This window comes from Myotis lucifugus, unplaced genomic scaffold (assembly GCF_000147115.1).
Source record: "Myotis lucifugus unplaced genomic scaffold, Myoluc2.0 scaffold_0, whole genome shotgun sequence".
NCBI lineage: Eukaryota > Metazoa > Chordata > Mammalia > Chiroptera > Vespertilionidae > Myotis > Myotis lucifugus.
The window spans coordinates 8,999,396-9,018,808 of NW_005871048.1; the positions used below are offsets into that span (position 1 = coordinate 8,999,396).

The window sequence follows — 19,413 nt, forward strand, 5'->3', positions numbered from 1 at the left end:
ATAAAATAAATATCAAAAATATAAATCTTTGTTTTACTATGGTTGCAAATATCAAAAAATTTGTATATGTGACACGGCACCAGAGTTAAGTTAGGGTTTTTCAAAATGCTGACACGCCGAGCTCAAAAGGTTCGCCATCACTGTTCTACTGTCTATTTGTAGCCTCTATTTTGAAGTCAATGCCATTAATTTTTGGAAAGGGTGGTGGAGAGGCTCTAAGTAACCATTGTTACCTCTTTTCCTTCCTAGAAGCTCTCTTTATCCTTGAATTAAAAATAAAACAAAAATTAAACAATCAGGATATGTTTAGCACGTGTTGTTTCTCAATATTTCTAGTACTTGGTAGGCCCTTCCTTACTCGTGGTTCATGATCTTTAGAGAGTAAGGGAAAGGGATAGAGAGATAAAAACATCAATGAGAGACATTGATCAGCTGCCTCCTGCACACCTTCTACTGGGGATTGAGCCCACAACCCGGGTATGTATCCTGACTGGGAATCGAACCATGACCTCCTGGTTCATGGGTTGGCTCTCAACCACTGGGCAACACTGGCTAGGCAACACTTTTCCTTAAAGACCCTACAGTAATTATTTTAGGCTTGCCAGCTATAAAGTCTTTGTTCTCTTGAACTCTGCTGTTATAGTGGAAAAGTAACCATAGAAAACAAATAATGAATGGAGTATCTGTGTTCCAATAAAACTTTATTTACAAAACAGATGGCTAGACTATAGTTTGTCAATAAACTGTTCTAGAGCAGTGCTTCTCAAAACTTCAATGTGTGTACATATCATCAGAGTATGTGGTTGAAATGCAGATGGTGATTCAGTAGGTCTGAAGTAGAGTCAATAATTTGCACTCTAAGATGTTCCCAGATGTTATTTGCTACCTGGTACTTAACCATACTTTGAGTAGGTTCCAGAGGATAAACAAAAATATATATCAAATGTTTAATCAAAAATGTGTAACAGAAGGTGGTCCTATCATCATTTGGTCCTTGAGCATCATTTAAATGAATTTTAATAGACATATATATGTCTTTCCAAGAAGAACCAAACAAATATAAGCGTTCTTGGAGAGATTTTTTTTTTTTAATTCATATAGATTAATGCTTTACTATTAGCTCACTGAGCTATACTCTTCAGAAACCCAAACTAGTAATATTTATAAACCTCCAACATAATCAAACCATTTTCCCATTTGTATTTTTATATACTACCTTATTTCCCTGGTAGTTAAATCTCATTCTTGTAACTCTTGAATTGCCGCCAGATCGAAAGCAGGTTATCTGTTGAGAATGGCCCCATTCAAACATTCTGACACTTCCATCCTGAGCTCCTGTCAGATCTGCATTACAAGAGGGCACAAATAGCAAATTTATTTCAGGAATCTTTGGAAAATTTATTTTTTAATCCAATGTGAAAATATTTATGAAAGAAACACCTAAGAAATGAAGCATAGCCAATTTATATGAATTTACCTTTGTATGAAATTTCACTTGAATATTTCATCTTAAAAACAGATAGTAATATGATGTACTTTTATTTTATTTTTTTTAAATATATTTTATTGATTTTTTACAGAGAGGAAGGGAGAGAGATAGAGAGTTAGAAACATCGATGAGAGAGAAACATATGATGTACTTTTATTTGACTGAGAACATATGCTCATATAAAACAACAGAAGCAATTAAAGCAGAACTCTATAAATATGATTTCCTTTTGAAATGATCTCAATGATGTTTTAATAGCCTTTAATAAATAGCTTTATGATAACCACTTAAATTCTTGGGATTACTAAAGAGCCAATTCTTAACAGTAATACTATTAATGTTTAAATTTATACATTTTTGCCTTAGCTGGTTTGGCTCAGTGGATAGAGCATGGGCCTGTGGACTGAAAGGTCCCAGGTTCAATTCTGGTCAAGGGCACATGCCCAGGTTGTGGGCTCGACCCGCAGTAGGGGGCGTGTAGGAGGCAGCTGATCAATGATTCTCTCTCATCATTGATGTTTCTATCTCTTGCTCCCACTCCCTTCTTCTCTGAAATCAATAAAAATATATATATTTTTAAAAGTTTATACACTTCCCTCTTGGAAAAAAAAGATTGTAGAAGGCCTTGAATGTCATGATAAAAAACATTTCTAGTAGCTATTCCAATTACTTGATATCTCAAAATGTTGTTTCATTGAGAAATATGAATAAGTTAAATAATTTCTAATTCTTCACTTCACCATTTACTAATTTTGTGAGACTAAGAAATTTATTTTAATCTCCCTGATCCTATTTCCTTCCCATAAAAGGAGAATAATGATACATATAGGTGTCAATTTATGTTAAGTATAATTATCAGTATTAATGAGGTTTAGAAGTCATGAGAAATTTATTAATGTAAATAAAGACCTACCACATTGCTAGTCATATATTAGTCAAGATTCCTTATTCCTTACCAAGTATTTAAAGTAAATGGACTTCAATTGTTTTGAAATGTTTTAACACTGGGCTGGGGTGGAAGCATGGGGAGAATTCTTGAGACTGGGATAAAAGTTATTTTCTCTCTACCCCATTCAGAAAAATAAATTGGGCTACTTGAGTTTAAAAACTGCTCAAAATTTTATATTATTATTTCTGGTTTTATTTATTTGAGAAAAATCCTTCATTATTAGTATCTGACATATAAAATGAAATAGTCTCTTAAAGCCTTTGTAGCCTAAGATTTTAAAGGGCAAGATAAAGGTTCCTATAACCAAGTTGTATGAGTAAATATCCCTCATTAGCAATTGAATAGTATTATATCAAAGAGGTAAGAAATGGGTTAATAACTACAATGGTGAAAACCTCAATTAAGTTCATAATTTTAAAAAGGAAGTCCTCTTAAGACTTTCATTTCTATTTTATTCCAACCTGTTAGCCTAACTTCTAAAAAATATCTCTAGGGTAGAAGTAAAAAAATATTGGTTTCTAGTGACTAAGATTTTTTCAAAATCTACTCCAAGAGAAGAAGCTATTATGAGGTATCTGAAATTTGGAGTAAAATTTTCAAAAATCCTGTCTCATAACATTCTCACTACATAAAGTGTTTATTGCTGAGCTAAATTACTACCTGTACACTTGATCATGACATGAAAAGATATACTGAAAAAAATCCAGTGATTAATTTAATGAGCTTTAAAATTTTCAAGTCTTTTACCTGCCAGTTATGATACTTCCCTGAAGAAAGTAAGTTCTTATTCCAAAACAGAAGTGATCTGATGTTACCTAATGACTTTGAAAATAAGTCCATTAACTGCCTTTGAAACTAGGGATCTCTTTGTTTAAATTTATGGGATTGAGGTAAAGAGTATTTCCTATAAACTAGTCATCTGTTGGGACAGAGATGACTATGGAGATGAGAAGAAATGAAGTCCTTTCAATATTTCAAGATACTTCCAAACCCTACTATATAGAATCAAGATAGATTTTTAAGAAATGCCAAATGTTTCTTGCTGTGGGAGTAATATTATTTAGGCTTTGTTTATAAAACACATTTGACTAGTTGCTCTCTATGCTTCATTACTGATTCTTAGTTTTCACTTCACATTAGACTTGTGGATAGAAAATATACTTTTAGTGTTGAATAAATTCAAGGTAGTAAAAACAGATTAATTTTTAATATTATTATATTCCTCTAGCATAAGTAACAGAAAGTACTCTCTTCATTTTAAATATATGGTTCTCTTGAATCCTTTTATTGGACTCTGGTGTACAATTTTGATAAGAGATGCTTACGATAATTAAGTTGAAAAGAACACTGGTTTTATCAATTGTATTTTATCAAAATAAATCTCAAAAAAGAAGGTAGAATTTTTATAGGTTATTAAATTGGAGGGATATGAATATCTCTTAATAACATGCTCTATTTTTGTTACTGTGTGGTAGGACAACTTAAAATTATATTTAAAAAATTTGGAATACTCACATGCCAATATAAATATTGAATCCAACCCACTAGTTAATTTTAAAATTGTCTCTCTTATTTTTCTCTGCCTCAATACTTCTAATATTTGAGGGTTCACTCAAAATAAACATACTTTGCCTTAGAAGAATATTATAATAACCATTTCCTATACTTACTATTAGTGTGTCCAATAAAAGACAAACTGACAAAATAGTAATAAAATACAAACTGATTATGATGAGCAATAAATGACCAAGATATGCTTCTGGTTTATGTAAGAAAAGATGGAAGTAATCCTAGTGTTTAAAAAATAATTATCAACTACAACTTAACATTGTGTAAAGAGTCCAAAAATATTAAAAAATAAAATGTGCTAACTTAAAAATATGTAGTCAAAATGCTAAAAATTTACTACATTAATTTAGGCTTCCCTATTAATTCAAAAAATTTTTTTTTTCTGTTTTTATCCAATTTTGAAATGAAGATGTTATTTGCTAGCAAACATTCTCTACAAAAAAAGTAAAATAAATGTTGACTATCTTTTGACTTAAACTTTAATTCCTTAGAATAATCGCTAATTATTATCAACTTACAGTAAGGAAGAGTAGGGTGAGAAGTCATTCTTCTGACATTATTAATGGCTTTCTTAATCATCTGTTAATAAAGAAAAAATTTTCTTTTAGTCACAATAGCATTAAAAATTTTACTTGTGACAGGACATTCAAATAAAATTAATTAATTAATTAATTAATTAATTAATTAATATGTGATTCCATAATTGCCATGATTAGTGGTAAAAACACTAAATATGGTAACAAATTGAGTTTAATAGCTCAGCCATCTTACATTTCAGTATACATACATTTTCTGCATCTAGGCTCTAGGAACAAAGTCACCTTGAGTATTTAGTCTTACCTCCTGTCTTGACAATTCTTTTCTGATCCCATTAAATTTATTGGAATAATCCTGAATAGTTATAAGGTTAAAAAGATAGGCAGAAGCATGTGAAGAAAAAAAAAAGGTAAACAGAAAATCATATCAATTTTTAATTGATAATTTGGAACTGTTTATTAACCCGTTTGTAAATCATGTTTTGAATGATTTACAAAGCCTGTCAAATAAAAGTAAAATATATATGTAAAATTAAAGAGATTATTTTAATTTATAGAACATTTCCTATTTACACAGCACCGTAACTACAGTTACATATTACCCTAAATTTGTACATCACTATCATGTAGCCTTTTTGTTGTTCTGAATTTTAAATTGTTCAGTTAGCCTAAAGTAGGGAGGGAAATGGGGATCTGACAGGGAGGGAAGAGATTATCCAGAAGAACTGGTGAGGGATAGAAACACTAACAGGTATATATAGATACAGATAATATTTCAATAAAGCAGAAGTTGGTTACAACAAATGTTCTTTTCCATTAGTGTTCATAATTCAATAAAATAATGGGCTTAAGAAAATATTTTACCAATTTCCCACAAAAGAATGAAAACCCAATAAATGTTAAACTTTTGTTTAGAAAACTTCATGCTTAAATCTCATGTTACCCTTAATTAAAGAAATGCCTAAAGATTTCTGTTCTTCGTTTATCTTTTTTTCTAACTAAATGATATTTTCTGACTAAAATATCAAAGGAAAACGATAAGTATAAAAAAATATACAAACACAGATTTAAGTTTCTGAAAGCACATGTAAAACATTATAAGGGGAAAAAGTCATTAATTATTTCAGAAGATCCATATAAAAAATAACATTATATAGATATGGTGTCTTTTTCTGGAGGATAGAGTGGGACAATCCCTATTTATGTTTGTGCTAGGGTGAGGGACTGCGGCATGGAAGGGTTACAGAATGTTACAGAATGTGCTAAGGGGAGGAAATAAGACATGAGAAATTGAATGTGCTCGGAGGGAGGGGGATGTATGAGGAAGAATTGTGTTGCCAGGAGATGAGGATTGTGTATGTGAATGAAAACCCAATAAATGTTAAACTTTTGTTTAGAAAACTTCATGCTTAAATCTCATGTTACCCTTAATTAAAGAAATGCCTAAAGATTTCTGTTCTTCGTTTATCTTTTTTTCTAACTAAATGATATTTTCTGACTAAAATATCAAAGGAAAACGATAAGTATAAAAAAATATACAAACAGATTTAAGTTTCTGAAAGCACATGTAAAACATTATAAGGGGAAAAAGTCATTAATTATTTTAGCCAGCTTAATAAAAGGCTTTCAAATTTAAATTCTGAGTCGGTGGTCTATCTCGTTGAGCCAACCCATAACAATGTTTACAAATCACAATGACCCCAACTAAAAATATATCTTTCTTTAGACAGGAAGAAAATTAAGTCCTATAAGAATGACAATGGTTAATTATGTATTATAATGCTTTGAAGTATAAAATATTTTCTGAGCACCTATTATATATTAAATGCCATTTTAGTTAGAGATCATCTGTGTATAAGGCAGGCATAAAGTAACCTCTCAAAGAGCTTAGAGGGTATAAAAAAGATATCCAAATAACAGATAAGTTCAAAACTGATAAAAGTTACAAGGATGATAAAATGAAATTATATGACAGAGCGACTGGGGGTAAAGTAGGGAGGGGCAGATGCCTTTACGAGGTAAGCAAGGGACATCTATGGGAATTTGGGTTAAGATCTGAAAGAGCATTTCAAGCAGAATGCAAGGCACAGGCTCTGATATGGCAATGAGCTTAATGTGTTCCAGTGACAGAAAGATAATAACTAGAGCAAAGATAATCAGGTGTATAATGAAGGGCGATAAGGCTGCCAGAGGCCAGGAGGGGTTAAATCACATAGGGCCTTAGAGGCCATGTTGATAAGGACATGTTTTTGTGTGTTTTTTCAAGTTGTACTGGAAAATCTGAAAGTATCAAGCAGGGAAGTGACAACCTGAATGATGCTTTAGAAAACAGCAACTCTGGTTGCTGTGTACAGAATAGAGGGAGCAATGTGGAAGCAAAGGAATCAGCACAGAAAGCTGTTACAGGAAGAACTCTATTGCATATTCTCTGAAACTGGAGTTGGAAAAAAGTGCCTATTACTTCTTTTTTTAAACAATATATCTTTATTGATTTCAGAGAGAAAGAGAGGGGAAAGAGAGATAGAAACATCAATGATGAGAGAGAATCACTGATTGGCTGCCTCCTGCACGTCCCCTACTGGGGATCAAGCCTGCAAGAATTGAACCTGGGACCCTTCAGTCCGCAGGCTGTCGCTCTATCCACTGAGCCAAACCAGTTAGGGCTACTTCTTTTCATATATTTTGTATATTATCTTTATGGTCTCCTATAAAAGATGATAATATCAGATTTAATAAATGAATTTTAATATAGCTGTCAATTGGGAAAAAATAACTATTAATGACCAAGTTATTCATTTGAATAATTACTATAATGCTTTTCAAATTCTTCAACTTAATTTTTTGATTAAGGTATGACATATGTGTCCTTATCCCTCTATTGCCCCCCCCCCCACCCCCGCCCCGTTCATGCCCTCACTCCCCTGGTGTCTGTGTCCATTGGTTAGGCTTTGGTTGATCTGTCCCCCTTACCCCCACCCTCATCTACCTTCCCTCTGAGGTTTGAGCATCTGATCAATGCTTCTCTGTCTCTGGATCTGTTTTTGTTCATCAGATTATGTTGTTCATTATAATCCAAAAGTGAGTGAGATCATGTAATATTTATCTTTCTCTGACTGACTTATTTCGCTTAGTATAATGCTCTCCAGCTCCATCCATGCTGTTGCAAATGGTAGGAGTTCCTTCCTTTTTACAGCAGCATAGTATTCCATAGTGTAGATGTACCAAAGTTTTTTAATCCACTCATCTGCTGATGGGCACTTAGGCTGTTTCCAAATCTTAGCTTTGTAAATTGTGCTGCTATGAACATAGGGGTGCATATATCCTTTCTGATTGGTGTGTCTACTTTCTTGGGATATATTCCTATAAGTGGGATTACTGGGTCAAATCGGAGTTCCATTTTCAGTTTTTCTGATGAAACTCCATACTGTGCTCCACAGTGGCTGCACCAGTCTGCATTCCCACCAGCAGTGCATGAGGGTTCAAATAATAAAAGCCTTATATGACAAACCTACAGCCAACATTATACTCAATGGGCAAAAACTAAAACCATTTCCCCTAAGAACAGGAACAAGACAGGGATGCCCGCTTTCACCACTTCTGTTCGACATAGTACTAGAAGTGCTAGCCACAGCAATCAGACAAGAAGAAATCAAAGGCATCCAAATTGGAAAAGAAGAAGTAAAATTGCCATTATTCGCAGATGACATGATACTGTACACAGAAAACCCTAAAGACTCAAAAAAATTATTAGACTTAATAAATGAATTCGGCAATGTAGCAGGATACAAAATTAACGCCAAGAAATCAATGGCATTTTTATACACCAATAGTGAACTTACAGAAAGAGAGATTTAAACAAAACAATCCCATTTACTATCGAACCTAAAAAATTAAGATACCTAGGAATAAACTTAACTAAGGAGGTAAAAGACCAGTACTCAGAAAACTACAGGACAATGAAAAAAGAGATAGAGGAAGACATAAACAGAAGGAAGAACATACTGTGTTCATGGATTGGTGGAATCAACATCATTAAAATGTCCATACTACCCAAAGCAATCTATAGATTCAATGCACTCCCCATTAAAATATCAATGGCATATTTCACAGACCTAGAAAGAACTCTTCCAAAAATTCATCTGGAATAAAACAAGACCCAGAATAGCTGCAGCAATCCTGAGAAAGAACAAAGTAGGAGGGATCTCAATACCAGTTATCAAGCTGAATTACAAAGCCACTGTTCTCAAAACTGCCTGGTACTGACACAGAACAGACATATAGACCAATGGAATAGAATAGAGAACCCATGAAAACATATTCTTCATAACCAAAATTTACAATTTGCAGCAAATATAACTTACTACAAAGTTAAGCATTTTTAGATCTATTGGTTAAATGATCTTGTATCTATTAAACTAGAGAAAAAAATAGGATATTCATATACAAATATTTTTAACTATACGTACCACGGATGCTCCTCTGCCAGTCTGTGTACTACCAAGCCATGGCATGTTGATTGGAGTGCCAGGATTGCTATGTGTGTATGGGGTTGTACCTTGCACAGTTGTTAAATCATCATGAGCATGTATAACCAAGAAATCTTCTGACCTACAAAGAAATGTCAACCAGGATGAAAACAACCCATTTTTTAATTCTATTATACCTGAAAGCTCTAACAGACAACTCTGTTTCCCTTTAAAATAAATTGTCTTACACTCTTAACTCCTTACTCATAGACAATAACTTCATGTGTAATTTCAAATCCCGTCACTTATTCTCTTTTAACCCTCAATCACCTTCTTTAAAGCTCCTAACCATTGGTCTTTACTCTTTAGCAGCTTCCATTTATAATCTAGGAATATTCCTTTAAAAAATCTTTGAAAGTTATAGTTCTGTGGAATCAACATTCAAATTGCAATGTTACTGAATAAAAACAAAGTATAAGGGTACCCTTTGGTTTCCATTTCTATATCGTCATCTACCCAAGTATAGATCTGTGTAGCCAGAATTCCAGAAACATCCAGTTCTTGAACATCATGGCTTGAAGCAATTGCTACGCAGTTTCTATTTGCCTGAAAAATAAATCATATGGTAATTTTTCAATAATAAAGTACAACGTGTATATGGGCTACTTTTGAACATGAAAACTACAAAATAACCTCAAGAAATGAAAACTTTAAGATACAGAATATACTGCATTCTCACAAACGACTATTTTAAATTAATTTTGATAATTAAATTTTGAGTGTAATAATCATCAACTTGAGCTTTGAGATATGTTTATGTTCTAAGAATTCAAGAGCATCCAAGAGAAAGCCAGCTATAAGTGGTAATGGATGTTTTCTACTTTATTTCTTCTTCTAGCACTGTCTTGCCAGTTTATTACAATGTTACAATCTCCCTAAGGTTTACATAGTTTAGAAACTGGGAGGGAGATGATGAAGACCGTAGGAGCCCTGAAAGGTAGAGAACGATGAGTGGGATAAGGAACACCAAAGTAAAGAAAGAGTGGTGAATTATTCAAATAAGATAATACCACTTTTACCTAAAGCCTTTCAATCTTAGGGGGGGAAAATGGAATTTAGAAAAGGACCATAAAGAAAAAGTGTAAGGGTAGAGAAAGGCTGGGGGAAGTATGACACAAAAAGATCATAAAGAAAAGTTGGTCAGATTAAATGATATAAAATTTTAAACATCTATGATTTAAAAATGTACACCTCCAAAGCAGAAAATGGAAAGATAAAATGAAAGAAGGATTAATATTTCCATCATTATGTAAAATGCGAATACAAACCAATTAGGAAAAAGCTGAGACCCCAGAGATAAATGGAAAAAGGATATAACTAGATGGCTGGGAGACCATTCTTCGTGAGTCTCTTCTGCGTATTTTGTGAGTGAGTCACTGCCCTTTGTTCCATAGTATTATCTCTAGGATGTCTATATAGCTATAATATCTCCTGCCAGGTCAAAGGGCAGGTATACTTACTAATATTAGAAAAGATTTGGGGTTCCTTAAACTCATTGTTCCTCTCCTGTAATGCAAGCCACTTTGTGTGCAGGTATCATCTGGCCCTCACTCTATTGCTTTGGAATTATAGCTCAGGAACCAAGATAAAAATAGTGGTACTCTGGCTACTGCTTTTGCTACTAAACTGTCCTTTGTCTCTGGTCCAGGAGTCATGTCTTCTAACAGAATCCATTAAACTGTGAAAACTAACTTTTAGCTTAAATGCAAGAGAATATCTCATCTTTCAGTTTCTGACACAGATAATTCACAACTAAACAAATGGGGAAAGTTCAATCTCATCAGCATTTTAATTTTATTTTTTATTAACTTTTAGAGAGAGAGAGAGAGATTGATGTGTGAGAGAAATATCAATCGCTTGCCTCTGTACATGCCCAACTGGGGATTGAACCCGCAACCTGGGTATATGCCCTGACCAGGAATCCCCCCTGCCACTTTTTGTTGTATGGGATGAAACTCCAACCAACTGAGCCATACCAGCCAGGGCTCATTGGCATTTTTAAGTAATGCAATGTAAAGCAAAAGGTATTATTTCTCAGTTACTAATTTAACAAACCTGGAGAAATAAATGTTAAACAAGTACACTCTTACCCAGTAAATGGCAGACTTTGTATACATGGATGATTGTTCATTACTAGTTGCTTATATAAATCCCTCCCCAAAAAAGCACAAATGCTAATTGGTTTTATAGCACAGAACATTTAAAGTCATATTTTCTTCAGGGTAAGGAAGGTACTAGTACTTATTGGGTATAAACAATAATCATGAGAACTGCCTGGTTAAGGGCCGCTTCCAAACCTGCCTGTCTTGACAGAACTAGTCATTTTTCAGGGGAAGATATATATGAGGGAAATGAGACAAAGGGGACAGGAAGAGATGAGGACAGAATGACAAAAGAACTATCCAGGAGAAATCAAAGAAGAGAGAGAAATAGCAAAGGAAGATGGAGAACTTTTTGGCGAAATGATTACTGAATGGATGCCATAGGATATACATTTGAATAATATTTAAAATTTGTTTTTAAATTAGAAACACATGAAAAAATATATATCCTTTAAATTAATGAAAATAAAAGGAAACAAAAGTATCTACAAGTCACCATAAACTCTGCAGTAAAGCAATTAGGGAAGACAGAAGGGGAAAATGATTAAGACAAATTTCAACTTTGAACCACTGTACATAAAAGAAGATGTTGAGTAGAAGGCAGAGGAATACAAAGAAAACACTCCAGTTGGGCAGCTATTACAGCTGTAAGTCAAAGAGGGAGAATTTCTATGAGTTACATAAGCTTAAATTTGATAAAATATTAAGACCCACGTTCAACATATTCAGATAAGGACCTTTGATTTGGATTAACCCTTATTACCTGATACTTCCCTCTGAATAGTAATAAAACATTATTTTATCTGCTATATATTCATGATCAAAAAATTAAATTATCAAACAATATAATCATTTTATAATATGAAAAATTTATTGAGAATGCAATTTTAGGAGTGGGAAGTAACTTTTTTTTTTTTTTAAAGAATTTTTGTGAGTTTATTTGAAGGGAAGTAACTTTGAGAAAAATAAATACTGATACTGAATAAATGATCAGAACAGGAAACATTCTTCAACTATGAGTAGCTAGTACCTGAAGAAAAATATCTGTGTACTTACTTTATTAACAGCAAAGGCAGTAATGATATCGGATTCCTTATGAATAATTCTTGCTTTACCTCCAGGATATCCCAAATCTGCTTCTATCTAAATGGAGAAAAAGAAAATATAAAAATACAGTGATTTTAGTAATAGAAAGAATATATACCAATATGTCATTTAATATTTGCATAAATTATTTTCAGAAACTTTTTAGGTATTTCAAATACAAAGGTACTATTTTCCATGCTCATTATCTCTAAAACAAAATTTATCTGACAAGGGGAATTTAAATTATTTCAAATTTGCTTTTTCACATATAATAAGATAGCTGATATAACATACAACTTCGTTAATTGCTTATATTCCCAAGCTATAATGAATTAACTTTAAAGGATCAAGACATTTTAATTATTAAAGTAGATTTATTTACCACATTTCTTAGTATTATAATCCTTTGATAATATTTTAAATATTAAAAAGTCAGATGGTAAATAGTTTTGGTTTTGTGGACCATAGAGTGTCACTGCTGCATATTCTTTTTTTTTTAATATTCTTATTGATTTTTTATTTTTATTTTTTTAATGAGAGAGGAAGGCAAAGGGAGAGAATGAGAGTGAAACACTGATTGGCTACCTCTTGCACAACCCCTACAGGGGATCAAGCAGGAAATCCGAAATCTGGGCACGTGCCCTGACTTGGGAATGGAACCAGCAACCCTTCAGTGCATGGGACAACTCTCCAATCAACTGAGCCACACTGATCAGGGCATGCATATTCTTTTTTAAACAATCTTTATAACAATATAAAGGCCATTCTTAGAAGATCCAGTTGGATATGGCCTACTGAATATAGTTTACTGACTGCTGGTCTAAAATAACATTTAATTTATAGAAGAAAAACCTGAAACCCTAAAAGGCACAGTAATTTGCCCAAGTCAATAACCATTTTAGTAGCTGAGTAAACCGTAATTCAATGTACTTTAGATGAGACACATATTTGACCTTATGCTTACCTCAGAAGTATGTACAACACCTTTGAACCTGGAAGAGAGTACTGTATAAAATCAACATTTACAGTCCCGTGGAGTTGGGTGGATGCAGCTGGGGCTAATTTGTAGTGGGTTGGGATTCTGGTCCCACCTCATCTGCGGGGGCCAGAGCTGACCCCAGACCAACCTCGGCCGTATAAAGTTTGTCTTCAATGGCTGTGGGGGTGCAGCGGCCTAACTTCTGGCCTGACTTCTAAGTGCAGGCCTGTATCTCCCAGGAGGTCCCAGAGGCAATGCACCCGGTGGACAGCTTCAGACCACATCAAAACATCACCCAACCACCTCCACAGCGACACACTCAACGTGCAGACTACATGGGTACCACAGCTTTGCTGAAATAAGTCCTGCTCTGTGTGGAGAGCCCCTGAACAGTTGATCATCCACAGTGGTCAGTGATGGCAGCTAGTCCTTGCAGCAGATTGGCCTAAGGGGTAAATCCCTCCCATTGAAGTGCTAACAGCAATCAAGGCTCAATTACAACAGAAGGGTCTACACAGCTCATAGAAGGAGGGGTTGCACAACTGGAGTGCACAGCTTGGGTGATCAGGGAGGCTGTGCCACTGGATCCTACAGGACACGTACTACAATAGGCCACTCTACCAAGCCCGGGAGACATAGCAGCTCTACCTAATACAAAGAAACAAACACAAGGAGGCTGCCAAAATGAGACGACAAAAACACGTCTGAAATGAAAGAACAGAACAAAACTCCAGGAAAAGAACTAATAACCGAAATAGAGATAAGCAATCTGTCAGATGCAGAGTTCAAAACACTATTTATAAGGAGGCTCAAGGAACTTTAGTAAGGACCTCAACATCATAAAAAAGCACTAGCTAGAAATGCAGGATTCACTAACTAAAATCAAGAATAATTTACAGGAAATCAACAGTAGATAGGTAAGGCCAAGAATAAAATCAGCAAATTTACAGGAAATCAACAGTAGATAGGTAAGGCCAAGAATAAAATCAGCAATTTGTAATATAAGGAAGTGAAAAACACTCTATCAGAACAGCAAAAAGAAAAAAGAATTTTAAAAAATGAGGATAGTGGGACAACGTCAAGCAAACCAACATTTGCATCATAGGGGTGCCAGAAGGAGGAGAAAGCAAGAAATTGAAAACTTATTTGAAAAGTAATGACAGAAAACTTCCCTAACTTGGGGAAGGAAATAGACATATAAGACCAATAAGCGAGGAGAATCCCAAGCAAGATGAACCCAAAGAGGCCCACACCAAAGACACATTATAATTAAAATGCAAAAGGTTAAAGACAAACAGAGAATCTTAAAAGCAGCAAGAGAAAAGCAGTTCGTTACCTACAAGGGAGCTCCTATACAACTGTCAGCTGATTTCTCAGCAGAAACTTTGCAGGCCAAAAAGGAGTGGCAACAAATATTCAAAGTGATGAAAAGCAAAGACCTACAACCAAGATTACTCTACCCAGCAGAGCTATGACTTAGAATGGAAGGACATAAAGAGCTTCCCAGACAAAGGAAATTTAAAGTTCATCATCAAACCAGTATTATATGAAATGTTAAAGGGTCTTCTTTAAGAAGAAAAAAAAATTTAAAAATGAGCAATAAAATGGCAATAAATACATATCTATCTGATGGTTGACAGATGAGAGAGGGTTTAGGAGGATAAGTGGAAAAGGTGAAGGGATTAAGAAGTACAAATTGGTTTGGCTCAGTGGATAGAGTGTCGACCTACAGACTGAAGGGTCCCAGGTTCTATTCTGGCCAAGGGCACATGCTGGGGTTGTGGGCTCGATCCCCAGTAGGGGGCGTGCAGGAGGCAGCCAATCAATGATTCTCTCTTATCATTGATGTTTCTATTTCTCTCTCCCTCTCCCTTCCTCTCTGAAATCAATAAATACATTTTTTTTAAAAATGGAAGTACAAATTGGTTGTTATGGAACAGTCACGGGGATCTAACGTACAGCATAGGGAATATAGTCAATAATATTTTAATAACTATGATGCTAGATGGGTAGTGACTGGATTTATCAGGATGATCACTTAGTAAGCTATATAATGTCTAATCACTCGGGTATACACATGAAACTAATATAATATTGTATGGCAACTGTTAATTGAAAATTTTAAATGATTTAAATGAAAAACAAAAATTTTTAGTCACTTACTAAAATAAAATCAACATTTACTAAAATAAGAACTGGGAATGTTGCATAATGTAGGATAATTTCATTTTATTTTAACCTCACTAACCTTCAATCTTTAAAATGAATTACTATAAAATGTTACACGACTTACTGGGAAGCAAAGAAGTTATTAATTTGAAATTATAATGCAACAAATTTACTTCCTGCAAAATTTAGATAAAACATCTCCAATACCCCATCCATTGCTTGTCCATAGAACTGAGTAGTTAGCAGTATTCTTTTAAATGGCTACTGAGGTGACCATATAATTCCAAAGTTGAAAGAGAATTATAAATAACCAAACCAAAATAGCCCTACGCAAACAACTCATAGCACTGAATGTAAAGATGTGAAATATATTCTAATCTAAAATGCAATTTGATTACAAACATAAAATGCCAACATAGCCACCTCTCTGCCTGATATCTAAAACACACTTAAGTATCCACTACTGGGTTTTGAAGAAATTAAAAGTAGAGAAAATTGTATTTCCATTAAATAGAGGGATATACTATTTGTTAATAATGGTTGGGTAGTTGGGGTGGACATAACAGTTTCACCTGCAGAGCTTCTTCAAATTTTACACATATGGGGATGAAAGATCTTGCAGGCATGAAATTCAAAAAAGCTTCTTCAATGTAGGAATACATTACTGTCCTCTTATTATTTAGATTTACTAAAACATTGTTTCTTAATAGTCTGGACCCAAGATGACCTGAATGAGAGTCAACTGGTGGGGGGTGAGGGGCAGTGTAAGAATGATGTTTAGCATCTCAGGCGCTTATGCATATTTAATTTTGAGAACACTTATAAATGTCAGGAGATGAGATTGGAGAAGGAGGCAGGGTTCAGTTTGGACAGGGCCTCAGAATCCATAATAAGATTCAGATTTTATTTTAAGTCTAGAAAGCCATAGTTCTGGGTGTTGTGAGACAAAACAAAGTTGTGTGAACAGCTCCCAAGAAACCACTTATGAGCCTGCTACAGTAACTAAATAAGAAGTAATGGTGGACCAATGGACACAGACAGTAGGGGGGTGAGGGCATGTGCTGGGGGCTGGGAGTGGCCAGGGAGAAGTCAATGGGGGAAAAAGGAGACTTACGTAATACTTTAAACAATAAAGAATTTAAATTTTTTAAAAAAAGAGGTAATGGTGGATCTGATTAGGGTAATAGATATGGTGTTATGATAAGTGGTTGGAAATGAGATTAATGTTAATGTATTGAGAGTGCAGTATGAGTGAAAATGATGAAGCAAGGATGACTCCTTGTTTTCAGACTGGATAACAGGGTGAGTAAAGGTACCATTTACTGAGACAAAAGTGAAGGAAAGAGTAGGTTTGGGTTGGGATTAGGGGCAGACATGAAATTCTGTTTTGACATTCAGGGAGAGGTAGCTATTAGATTATGTATGCTAGTCTGGAGTTTAGGAAATAAATGGGGCTACTGAGATTTAAGACATCAAAACTATGGATGATATTTAAGCCATTAGATAACCCAAAGAGAAAGTAAAGATAGGGGACAGAGAAGGTTAAAAAAATAAGTTCTGGAGTGCCCAACATTCAAGGATGGGGGGAAAAAATAGGACAATTCAGGTGTGGGAAGTAGCAGAGGAATAAGAAGTGACTTTACCATATATTCTACTGTATATTGAAAGGATAAAATATTATTAATAACTTTATACCAATATATTTGACAACTGATGTGACAAATTTCTTAAAAGACATATACTACCAAAGTACACTAAAAAAATAAATAATCGAAACTGCCCTATATGTTAAAGAAATTGAATTTGAAGCTAAAAAATTCCAGGCCCAGATGATTTTCTCTGGTGAATTCTAACAAACATATAAGGAACAAATAACACTAACTCTACACAAATGCTTCCAAAAAATTAAAGAGGAGAGACTATGCAACTCTATGAAGATAGCATTAGTTTAAAACCAGTCACTCAGCTGAAAAGATGCCAGACACCGGGCTCACAACTGGCGAGCACAGCTGCAGCGGCACACGAATCTCCTGCAGACACTCCCCTTGCAGGCCTCTCTCCCATTGGGACCAGGATCAGGACTAGCATAGGGACTGACAGTGTGAGCCCATGGGAGCCTACCGAGCAGCGGTGGCAGCCGGTGCAGCAGGGCTGGGATGAGCAGGAGCGGCACAGCACCTAGCCCAGGCTCAGGCTCCTCCCTGGGACGCCTGCCACGTCGCGCACTACTACATCCCTTGGGGGATGTTGGACTGCCAGGTTTGGCCTGATCCCCGCAGGCCATGCCAAGGGACCCCACCAGTGCACGAATCCATGCACCAGGCCTCTAGTTAAAACTATAATGAACTACCACTACACACCTACTAAAATGGCTAAAATAAAGGCTGACAATACCAAGTGTTGATAAGGATGTAAAGCAACTGGGATTTCATGCACTGCTGCTGGAAACATAAAATGTTTCTACCACCTTGGAAAATACTTAAGCAGTTTCTCAAAAAGTTAACCACACACCTACAATATAGTCTAGCCATCCCACTCCTAGGCATTTACACAAGAGAAATGAAAGAATATGTCCAACCAAAGAGACTTGTGTTTGAATATTCTAAGCAGTCTTATTTGAAATAGCTCCAAAATGGAAAAGGCTTAAGTGTTCATCAACAAGTCATTGGATAAACAAATTTTGGTATAGACATACAATGAATGCACCAGCAATAAAAAGAAATACTGAAATACACAATATGAAGGAATCTCAAAATAAATATGCTGAGAAAGCACATAGAAAAAAAAGACATTGTATAATCTCATTTACAAAAATTCCAGAAAATGCAAACCAATCTATAATATCAGGAAGAAAATTAGTAGTTACCTGGGGAGGAAAAGGGCAGAGAGGGGAGGGAAAAGTACGGGAGGGGTTAGTTTTGGGGGTAATGGATATATTTATTATCTTGATTGTGCTGATGGCTTCACCCATGTAAACATATGTAAAATTTCATCACATTCTAATAAATATGTGCACTTATTGTAAGTCAGGTATAGCTAATAAAGCTGTAAAAATTGTCCCATGTGGCTTGAAAAACTGGCCAAAAACATTACGATGTTAAACAAACACAATGACTGACTTCTGATGTAGTGTAACGACTATAGTAATATAACATTCTGATTAACATTTTATAAACAGTGTCAAAAAAATCTTTGGATAAGGATTCATGCCCTAGCCTGTTTGGCTCAGTAGACAGAATGTCAGCCTGCGGAGAGAAGGGTCCCGGGTTCAATTCCGGTTAAGGGTACATACCGCAATTGCAGGCTCCTCCCCGGCCCAGGCCCTGGTAGGGACACGTGTAGAAGGCAACCATTAGATGTGTTTCTCTCACATCGGTATTTCTGTCTTTCCCTCTCCCTTCCACTCTCTCTAAAAATCAATCGAAAAATATCCTCGGGTGAGGATTAAAAAAAAAAAGATTCATGATAATGTATAGACTGTAATAATTAATGATTACTGCAAGGCAAGGAATATTGTTAACTGATTAAAAGTTTGAATAATATTCTCTCAAAACTCCAAAAGGCCATTAGAAATTCCCAAAGTTAAGTGTGTACTGCATATATTTATTTTGCCAAGGTTTTAGTTACAATATACACTTCACATCAAATTAGTCTTTCTTATTAACTGTACAGAATTATTTCTATTTTACAAAAAGATTCCTTTGAGAAAGACTTCACAGCCTTAAAAAAATCTTTTGAAAAATGTTTTCCCTAAAAATTACTCTTAAAATAAAAATGTGAAACACATGAATCATATATCAACCTAATATGTCCTATTTGAATGTGTGACCACAGAACATTTGGTAGTTATTTTATGGTTGTACAAATTCTTATCATTTGTGCCGTGTTCTCAAGTATTATTGAGTTCTTATTGTACATAAGATAATATGCTGTATCCTATTTTTACCAGTAAAATAAATGAGATATAATAGTATTTGATATATTCTAAGAAATTAATATAAGAGGAAA

The 19,413-nt window shown here is 34.6% G+C and overlaps 1 protein-coding gene across 14 annotated transcripts in view; it reads right to left on the minus strand.

Moving 5' to 3' along the window:
* Positions 1 to 19,413, minus strand: part of DMXL1 (Dmx like 1) — a 139,838-nt gene that overhangs the window by 14,944 nt on the left and 105,481 nt on the right. For all 14 annotated transcript variants that reach the window (XR_002826570.1, XR_002826572.1, XM_006081119.3 and 11 more), the window contains 5 exons: positions 12,228 to 12,314; positions 9,494 to 9,615; positions 9,010 to 9,151; positions 4,526 to 4,586; positions 1,217 to 1,344 (listed from right to left, as the gene is read on the minus strand). Coding sequence is in view for 12 of the 14 variants with exons in the window: in XM_006081119.3 (XP_006081181.1) it covers positions 1,217 to 1,344; positions 4,526 to 4,586; positions 9,010 to 9,151; positions 9,494 to 9,615; positions 12,228 to 12,314 (540 nt within the window). In the remaining 2 variants the exon portion in view is untranslated. The remainder of the gene's footprint in view (positions 1 to 1,216; positions 1,345 to 4,525; positions 4,587 to 9,009; positions 9,152 to 9,493; positions 9,616 to 12,227; positions 12,315 to 19,413) is intronic.